Source organism: Gorilla gorilla, chromosome 19 (assembly GCF_029281585.2).
Source record: "Gorilla gorilla gorilla isolate KB3781 chromosome 19, NHGRI_mGorGor1-v2.1_pri, whole genome shotgun sequence".
NCBI classification, from domain to species: domain Eukaryota; kingdom Metazoa; phylum Chordata; class Mammalia; order Primates; family Hominidae; genus Gorilla; species Gorilla gorilla.
In genome coordinates this window covers 20,609,537-20,619,469 of record NC_073243.2, presented here as the reverse complement: position 1 = coordinate 20,619,469, position 9,933 = coordinate 20,609,537, and the positions used below count along the sequence as shown (strand labels likewise).

At 47.0% G+C, this 9,933-nt stretch overlaps 1 protein-coding gene and 1 long non-coding RNA gene across 5 annotated transcripts in view; one reads left to right on the top strand and one right to left on the bottom strand.

Annotated features, from left to right (window-relative positions):
- Nucleotides 1-468: 468 nt before the first annotated feature.
- On the bottom strand, nt 469-1,860 carry LOC115931225 (uncharacterized). The gene is made up of 3 exons (XR_004067763.2): nt 1,717-1,860; nt 861-941; nt 469-763 (listed from the first exon to the last, which is right to left on the bottom strand). It is a non-coding gene; the product is annotated as an uncharacterized lncRNA (long non-coding RNA).
- Nucleotides 1,826-9,933, top strand: part of DHX33 (DEAH-box helicase 33) — a 27,823-nt gene continuing 19,715 nt past the window's right edge. Inside the window, exons 1-4 of one of the 4 annotated variants that reach the window (XM_004058389.5) lie at nt 1,826-2,284; nt 7,262-7,422; nt 8,408-8,635; nt 9,432-9,602. In XM_004058389.5, coding sequence (XP_004058437.3) covers nt 1,996-2,284; nt 7,262-7,422; nt 8,408-8,635; nt 9,432-9,602 — 849 coding nt within the window. In that variant the 5' untranslated portion in view covers nt 1,826-1,995. The other 3 variants (XM_019013173.3, XM_004058390.5, XM_055367267.2) reach the window with 3 other exon arrangements.

Genomic DNA, 9,933 nt, shown 5'->3' with positions numbered 1-9,933 from the left:
GACTTAATTTTTCCACTCTTTGGTCCTCTTAGCTTTGAGGCTATAGAATAGCTGGATCATTAGGCCAGAGATTATGGATGAGTTACCTACAGATTTGTTACCTACCTATGTGCTTTGTTTTGACAGTACTTTTTTTTTTTTTTTAAGTTTAAGCCTGTATTTAACATTGACAGATAAAAATCTTCACTTTTGGCTTTTCTTGAGAAAATTGGAAGATCTGGCAATAATAGGTCTACATGACAGCCATTGCCTAGAAATGATTAGGGGCTGCACCTAGAGGTGGAATGTGCTCCATCAAGAAATAAGTCCACCCATTTACATTACCTAAATTATTGTAATCATTTGGAACATCGGACTCCTACCTTAAGTTACTCTGGAAAGCACACTGGGAAAAAGGACTGGGATGTCTTAACTCAAAGTCCATAATTTGAGAGTTAACATTTATTATCCCTTGTAGTTTTGGGTTGCCTTTCTAAATATTTCAGGGTAGGAAGTGAAAATTTGTCAGTTTATTCTTAAACACAAATCTGCTGCTGGTTCAACATGCACATTTTCAGTAATGCCTGGTCACCAAACTGTCAGCAACTAGAGGAAAATTATCTCCGACCTGGAGCAAAGGGGAGGTTTTTTGTTTTTAGACTAGCTCTCTCACGAATCACGGGAAGGGAGATATTTAACAGGGCGAGTTTCATGGAAACGAGCTTCAGAAGATGCCCTTCACATGAGCTGAAGCTTACGGCGTATTCTCTGGAAATCACATTTCCTGTAAGAGCAAACAGCTACTTGGCATTCTCCGTGGTAAATTAGCAAATCATCTAAGAACTTTTAGGAGGGTAAGGAAGAACTAGTTATAATCCTACTTTTTTCTGCTGCAGTTCTGAATCTTCACTGAAGTGTCTATGATGGGGTTGCACAGCCATGTAGAGAACTTGAGAGTCTGGCTGGAATGGTTGGGGGAAAGGAAAGATAAAAGACAATTTTAGTTTCATTGAACTCCCTCCTTTCTCTGCTTGTATTACTGGAGGCGACCACATCCGTTGGAGGAGTCATTTTCTGAGTTAAATTTCATGTATATCAGAATTGGTTTTCCTTTCTGTAACACAAGATGATCACAAAATTATGATTTGGGGACATCTGAATGATTAAGATGACTCAATTTCTTAATCTGTAAATTAGAGAGATAATCTGATGACCAGTATATACCACATAACTTATAAGTTGTTTAGAGGATTAGACAATGCACGTTTGCGCTTCTCATTGATTTTACAGAATTAAGTACTTTCCTTGAAGAGTGGCTGTTATTTGGACAGAGAAGGGGAAAACGCGGGTTTACTGAAAAGAAGTAATGCTACTAGAACAAAACAATGGGCCGGGCGCGGTGGCTCACGCCTATAATCCCAGCACTTTGGGAGGCCGAGGCAGGCGGATCACCTGAGGTCGGGAGTTCAAGACCAGCCTGACCAACATGGAGAAACCCCGTCTCTACTAAAAATACAAAATTAGACGGGGCGGTGGCGCACGCCTGTAACCCCAGCTACTTGGGAGGTTGAGGCAGGAGAATCGCTTGAACCCAGGAGGCGGAGGTTGCTGTGTGAGCCGAGATCGCGCCATTGCACTCCAGCCTGGGCAACAAGAGCGAAACTCCATCTCAAAAAAAAAAAATAAAACAATGAGTAAAACCTCGTTAACCAAGACTACAGTCCCACGGAACCGTACATCCTGTGTTTCCCGGTTGTAGCTCCGGGCCTTTTCCTGGTTGTACCTCAGGCCCTGCTTTTCCCACCCCCAGGAAGTGAAAGCCTTCCCAAGCCCCCAAGGCATGCTGGGAGATGTAGTCCCTTTTCTAAAGACTGGGGCGGCCGTGAGGCCATCGGTGGTCGCCGGGAGCCGCCAGCACGTGGCGGCGAGGAAGGGGCGGTGTGCGCCTGGTGTCTGCACCTGAGAGGGGGTAGGAGCTGCCGGCGCTTGCGCCTCCCGCCGCGGTGCCCTCCCGACATGCCGGAGGAGGCGGGCTTCCCGCCGGCCAAGAGATTCCGGCCAGGCTCTGGACCTGCGAGCCGCGCTGGGTCCTTCCCTCCCGGGAGGCAAGTGGTGATGCTGCTGACTGCGGGCAGCGGCGGCAGAGGTGGAGGAGGAGGCCGGAGGCAGCAGCCGCCCCTGGCCCAGCCCTCGGCCAGTCCCTACCCTGAAGCTGTGGAGCTGCAGCGCCGGAGTCTGCCCATCTTCCAAGCGCGGGGGCAACTGTTGGCCCAGCTCCGAAACCTGGACAACGCGGTCCTCATCGGTGAGCGGCCGCGCCGACGGGCTCTTCCTTGCACTTCGTCCGTGGCTTAGCTAGAGCAGTTTTTCTTACATGCGTCTCAATCCCTTTCGTTCGTGGCTTCAACAAACCTGAATACCTTTTCTGGGCCAGACCTGGAGAGGGGCCTCGAAGAAGAGTCCGGCAGCCCTGCCCTGGAGGCGCTGGACAGCCCGGTGAGAGTGACCGACGTGTGTAGGCAAAGACTCACCTTCCGTGTAAAAGGGTAGAGAAACGTACCGGGGGCTTGCGGAGCTTAGAAGAGTGGATCTGACCCAGTTTGTGAGGAGGCGGCTGGGGAGGTCGTGTGGGAGGGAGGGCATTCTAGGCAGGGGGGAAAGCCCGTTTGAGAGATGGGAACCTGAACACATTCCGGTCGAAAGGGAAGGTGTGGTTTCTGGTGCATGAAAAGAGGCAGAGTTGTGGGGCAGGGACTGATTTCATGGGGCTTATGATCCCCAACGTGTTAGAGGAGATACTGAAGGACGGAAAGGATGAGCAGCCAAAGAGAGGAAGGAGACCCGTGAGTGCTGCTAGTCAAAGGAATAGAGAGTGAGCAGATGCAGCAGTCAAGTCCAGTTATACTGGACTTGGATGTGATGCCCACTGGATTTGGATGTGAGCTATTTGTAAGAGTTAAAGAAAAAGGAAAGAAACACGAAACGCGGCTGGCAGTTAAAGACAGCTTTTCTTTAGTTATAACCTGAGAGGCGCTCCTGGCCGATTTCGGTCAGGAGCCCTTTCTCTTACAGACTAAGAGTATATATTGGTGTTAGGGTGAGGGGGCTTATCACAAGCTTGGAATGTTTATATGTGTGGAGAAGTTTTTGGCAGGGTTGGACTCTTTGGGAGCAGGGGAGGTTATCTTGGGGCAGACATTTTTCCGGCCCGAGGGGGTTTATCTCCCGGCTGGCATATTCCCGGCTGGCATATTCCCGGCCAGAGTGGGGTTATCCCTTAACATGTCTCTGGTCGGGGAGGAGTTTGGAATGTTTCTGGCTGGAGATGTTATTTGTGGTTTATGGTCGTGCTGACCTTAGCCATTAGGCTGATGCCTTTTGGATTTAGGCGGTTTTTTATTAAGGTGAACTTTTGAATGAGGGGCTTGTCCAAGATGGTGATGTTCCTGCTTTGTCAATCCAGACCCTATAGTTATAAAAAGGAGGAGGGACGGCATGTTCTTTCTGGCTACTTCCTGCAACGAGGGGATGGAGAGTTTCCTGGTCTCGGGTTGACTAGGAGCAATGCCGTCTGTAGATGTTTTTGGGTAGTTGTTTGTGAAATGGCCATGATCCTGTCAGTTAAAAATCTTTGAAAAAGATTAATTAGGCAGGGTAAGAACATTAGTTCCAGGCATATTATTAGGAGAGGGCCCAGGAATGGGATGACCCATGCTATGATTTTGTTTTCAAACCAAGAGTCCATTTGGTGGTTTTGGTACTCCCTTAGCTTTTTAGCCTTTTCTTTACGTTTTTTAGCAGCGCTTTTTACTAGGCCCGATTGGTTGATATAGAAACAGGCGTGAGCCACCGCACCTGGCCCCCTCAAAACAATTATTTAACCTTTTAACGTAGGTAAAAATGTGCATTCTTATCCCTCCTTATAATCTTTTTACCGAAAGTGTACTTTACTTTCCTTACACACCTTGCACATAAAGTGTCTCTTCAATAGTTTTAAATACATGTTACACTGTTAACTTTCAGCAGCCTTTACCTTTGTTGAAAACCTTGGTAAGTTTCCTTACACACCTTGCACATAAAGTGTCTCTTCAATAGTTTTAAATACATGTTACACTGTTAACTTTTAGCAGCCTTTACCTTTGTTGAAAACCTTGGTAAGTTCGGGATTTTAATTATGCACTAGGTGTACAGCCTAGGACTTAGACAGAAGTGCAGATAAGGTCTGGCTTATTTCAGCATTCAGCTCCATGTGTCCTAGGTTTTACCTAGCTGCAAAGCAGGCAAGTTGTACAGCTAAGAGTTATGGTGACATTTTATAAAGCATTCAGGAGGCCTAATCACTTTTAAATTGTAAAACATTTCTTGCATAAATTTCCTCTCATAAAATTTTTCATGACTTTCACAGACAGTCTCTGACACTGTTGATCGTGGATCCCATCGAGAGCTATTTCAACAAAGCTGTGTGGGTAACAGCTGATTTGTCATTGAGCTGAGGGCTGAAAGCAGGGGGAGCAGGCTTCTGTTTTGAGGAAAAAGGAGGAAAGCTGAGAGAAACTTTACGGATGCTGCTCGATTTAGGATGGGGTTATGTGTGGATGAATCCACCCATCCTCATAAGTTGAAAATATCCTAAGTTGGAAATGCATTTAATATGCCCAGCCTACCTTCAGTGTGCTCGGAACATGTACATTAGCCTATGGTTGGGTGATATTATCTAACATGAAACCTATTTTATAATAAAGTCTTGAATATTTCATGCAATTTATTGAATACCATACTGAAAGTGACAGTTGTGTGGGTACTCAAAAGCAGTTTCTACTGTACGATTTTGACTTCTGCTCCATCCTGAAGTCAAACAGTTCTAAGACAGGGACCATCTGTATTCAGAGGTTGAGGGGAAGAACTCAGTAGGGAGGGAGGCAGAAGATAGAATCGAGCTAACAGAGCAAAGATCAGGAGGCATGGGGAAGGGGGGAACTTGGCCACAAGGGCTAGATGCAGGGCTGGTCTGGAAGAGGAGGAAGGCTAAGAGGCTGCAGGGCTGGAGAATGGACGTAAGGGTGGTGCACTGCAGAAGGGCTTCTAGGGGCAGTTCGGGAGAGATCACATTTTAGAACCCCACTCTGTGAGACAGGTCCAGGAGCCCTGCTCAGAATGGGAGTCACCGGGCTTCACGTGGGCCCTTGGGGAGGATGGAGACAAGACAGGCTGCAAAAACAAGAAGAAAGATCGATGGTAGTAGTGGTGCCTCGGTGCATTTCGGCTACACTGTAAACTCAGGTTTGCTTCTGCACAGCCAGATTATAGGTGGAACATCCCAAATTTGAAAATCCAAAATCAAGAATGGGCTCCAAGGAGCATTTCCTTTGAGTGTCATATCCGATGCTCAAAAAGTTTTGGATTTGGGAGCATTTAGGACTTCAGATTTTCACATTTAAAATGCTCAGCCAGTAAGTATAATGCAAATATTACACAACTTGAAAGAATCCAAAGTTCAAAACACTTCTGGTTCCAAGCATTTTGTATTTTACTTTAGCAACGCTCAGTTGCCCTGGTATAGGAGCATGAAAGATAGAGACATTGATCAAAGTTTGGGGTTTTGCCTAGTGGATTCAGCAGGAAGATTGCAGAATAATCAAATCCTTTGTCTGATTCTTGTCTGGGTCAGGAAGGATGAGCAGTCAGAGGGGGCTGACAGACTGACAGGAAAAAAAAACCCACAAATCATGGGACTGGAGGACTTTTTGAAGTCAGAGAGGCCTGGTGGTAGCTAGAGGGAGGGGAAGGAAGCGCAGGTTTACTGAGTTCTTTGCTCTAATCAGGCACTGTTAAAGGAATTCACACAGGGTAGGAAGTAACATTTACTGCGTGCTTATTGTGTGCAAAATACTCAAGTACACGAGAGGGACATTCAGAGCACTGCCCTCTGGGAGCTTCGCTTCTGGTGTTGGAGGAGGACGGACACATTTAAACGCTTCTGTACAACACAGGATGGTCAGTGCGGAAGAGAGATGAACAAGGCACTACGGAGCCCAGAGGAGGGCCACTGTGCAGCCAGGGGAGCTTGTTTGAGGCCTAACTCATCTTAGAGTTTGCGAGGCAGGCAGTGTGAGGGCAGGTGTTCTGCCCATAGTGTGGGCAGAGGCAGAGGGTTTGAAGGGAGGCAGCAGGCTGGGGAGTGGCCAGGAGTTGAAGGCAGCAGCGCATGAATGGATGTCTCTTCATGTCAGTCAGTATGCAGAAATCTATGTAACGGTTGTATTTTATTTTATATTTTAACTATGTAAATTACCTTTTGAACATTTACATTGTTTCCAATTTTTTTCTGTCAGGAGCAAAATTGAATAAAATCTCTTTGAAGCTGTATCTTTATACACATGTTTACTTATTTTGTTAGAATCAATTTCTGCAAGTAGAATTGTGGGTCAAAGGATATACACATTTTAAAGATTTAAAAAACATAATTTGACCTCCTGAGAAACAATACCAATTAACCAGCTAATTTCACCAGCAGTATACATACCTGAATGCCCATTCTCCTGAGGCTTTACCAACACAGGGTATTTTATCTTTTACTTCTGACTTTGAGCTGTTTGTTTGGTGAAATTTATGTCAATTTGCTTTTTGTTGTTGTTTTTCTAAGACAGGGTGTCATTCCGTTGCCCATGCTGGAGTGTAGTGGTGTGATCATGGCTCACTGCAGCCTCAACCTCCCAGGCTCAAGCAATATGCCCACCTCAGCCTTCAGAGTAGCTGGGACCACAGGCGTGCACCACCACGTCCAACTAATGTTTGTATTTTTTGTAGAGACAGCATCTCCCTATGTTGCCCAGGAGCAACTCCTGGGCTCAAGTGATCCTCCTCCCTTGGCCTCCCCACATGCTAGGATTACAGGCATGAGCCACTGTGCCCAGCCGATTTGCATTTCTTTTTTTATTTTTATTATTTTTTTTTTTTGAGACAGTGTCTCACACTATCTCCCAGGCTGGCATGCAGTGGCACCATCATGGCTTACTGTAACCTTGAACTCCTGGGCCTCATGATCCTTCTGTCTCAGCCTCCCTAGTAGCTGGGACTACAGGCACATGCAACCACACCAGGCTAATTGTTGTTGTTGAGACGGGGTCTTGCTATGTTGCCCAGGCTGATCTTGAACTCCTGGGCTCAAGAGAGCCTCCTACCTCGGCCTCCCAAAGTGCTGAGATTATAGGTGCCAGCCCTGGTGCCCAGCCCCAATTTGCATTTCAGTGAGCCTTTTTTTTTTTTTTCCCCTCTCTCCTAGGGGAAACTGGCTCTGGGAAGACAACTCAGATCCCTCAGTACCTGTATGAAGGAGGGATCAGCCGCCAGGGCATCATTGCTGTGACCCAGCCTCGTCGAGTAGCTGCCATCTCTCTTGCTACTAGAGTCTCAGATGAGAAGAGAACTGAACTTGGGAAGCTGGTACCTGGTTCCTTCTTTACTATTAGTACTTCTTGACTCAACAGCTCTCTCCCCATGCCCACTGCCTTTTATTTTTCTAAACAAGACTCCTTTTACATAGTGAGCTGCTTTCTTGCCTATTCTTCCGAGAGTTCTTTACCAGCTCCTGAGAGATCAGGGGCTCTATTGGTCCCATGTGCTTTGCTTTCAAAATCTGTCCTCAGGTTGGATAAATTAGTTGCTTTCCTTGAACATCTTAAGCCTTCAGTAACCTCTCTTAACTCTCTTATCTATATATCGTTCTAGAAAAATTATAAGCATTATGCCAGTGTATATGTGAGTATTGAGAATGAGTCTCAGAACTGTATATAAGACAGATTTATTTGTGTGTGTGTGTACTCATTTCACTTAAAAACACCTTAGACGTCTTTTCATATCTGTACATAGCTTCACATGAAACTTTTTTTTTTTTTTTGGAGATAGTCTCGCTCTGTCGCCCGGGCTGAAGTGCAGTGGCGCAATCTTGGCTCACTGCAACCTCCATCTCCAACCAAGCGATTCTCCTGCCTCAGCCTCCCGAGTAGCTGGGATTACAGATGCGTGCCACCACACCCAGTGGCTAATTTTTGTATTTTTCAGTAGAGACGGGATTTCAGCATGTTGGTCAGGCTGGTCTCAAACTCCTGACCTCGTGATCTGCCTGCCCCAGCCTCCCAAAGTGCTGGGATTACAGGTGTGAGCCACCACACCCGGCCCACATGAAACTATTAAATAGCTTGAGGTAGAAGGTTAATTTTAAATATTCCTTGTAATAGTTACATTAATTGCGGTTAAAGTAAACTTGACCATCGTCTCTCTCAGCAGCTAGACTGCATGCTTCCCAAGGGAGTGGGAAGTGTTGGTGCTGGTCTTGTTCACTGTGGTAGTGCAAGTGCCCAACTTAGTGCCAGACACAGTGGGCGCTCAAGAAACGTTTGATGACTGAATAAATTGTTTCCCTGCACAGGTTGGCTATACAGTGCGCTTTGATGACGTCACCTCAGAAGACACCAGGATCAAGTTTCTGACAGATGGCATGCTTCTGCGTGAAGCAATTTCAGACTCTTTGCTTCGGAAGTACAGCTGTGTCATTTTGGATGAAGCTCACGAACGGACTATCCACACAGATGTGCTCTTTGGAGTGGTGAAAGCTGCACAGAAGAGGAGAAAGGAACTCGGGAAACTTCCCCTGAAAGTATGAGGGAAACTTCCCCTGAAAGTATGCGTAACACACGGAAGGAAACAGGCCTGGCCGGGCGCGGTGGCTCACACCTGTAATCCCAGCAGTTTGGGAGGCCGAGGCCGGTGGATCACCTGAGGTCAGGAGTTCGAGACCAGCCTGGCCAACGTGGTGAAACCCCGTCTCTACTAAAAATACAAAAAATGATCCAGGCATGGTGGCACATGCCTGTCGTTCCAGCTACTAGGGAGGCTGAGGCAGGAGAGTCACTTGAACAAGACTGAAATTCCGTCTTGATTTTTTTTTTTGTTTTTTGCACTCTGTTACCCAGGCTGCAGTGCGGTGACGCGATCTCAGCTCACTGCAAGCTCCGCCTCCCAGGTTCACGCCATTCTCTTACCTCAGCCTCCCAAGTAGCTGGGACTACAGGCGCCCACCACCACACATGGCTAATTTTTTGTATTTTTAGTAGAGACAGGGTTTCACCGTGTTAGCCAGGATGGTCTCGATCTCCTGACCTCGTGATCCGCCTGCCTCGGCCTCCCAAAGTGCTGGGGCTGGGATTACAGGCGTGAGCCACCGCGCCTGGTGAAACTCCATCTCAAAAAAAAAAAGAAGGAAAGGAAAGGAAACAGACCCGTGTGCTCTAGCAGGGTGTTTTCCTCTGCCTGTTCTGCTCAGAGCCTTGGAAGAAAGTAAACTATGATGGGGGTGGCACAGGCCTCAATCATCTGCTTTTGGGGCTTGAGAGGGACACGGAAAGGCCTTCCCACTATTTGTTTCTGGTCCTCCTCTTCGTTCTCTTATGCAGGTGATTGTGATGTCAGCTACGATGGATGTGGACCTGTTCTCTCAGTATTTCAATGGCGCCCCCGTCCTCTACCTAGAGGGTCGGCAGCATCCGATCCAGGTGTTTTACACCAAACAGCCTCAGAATGATTACCTGCATGCCGCGCTTGTCTCCGTCTTCCAGATCCACCAGGTATGGTGCTGGGGGCAAATTCCTGAAAAGTTCTCTTTTATCTTGCAGTTGGTAGTGAGAACATTGAGCCTTGAAAAGAAAAGCTACTGAATAAAACAACTTTGTGAGTTGTGTCATCAAGATGAATAAGGGGGCCAGGTGCGGTGGCTCACGCCTGTAATCCCTGCACTTTGGGAGGCCGAGGCAGGTGGATCACCTGAGGTCAGGAGTTCAAGACCACCCTGGCCAACATGGTGAAACCCCGTCTCTACTAAAAATACAAAAATTAGCCAGGCATGATGGCGGGTGCCTGTAATCCCAGCTACTTGGGATGCTGAGGTGGGAGAATCGC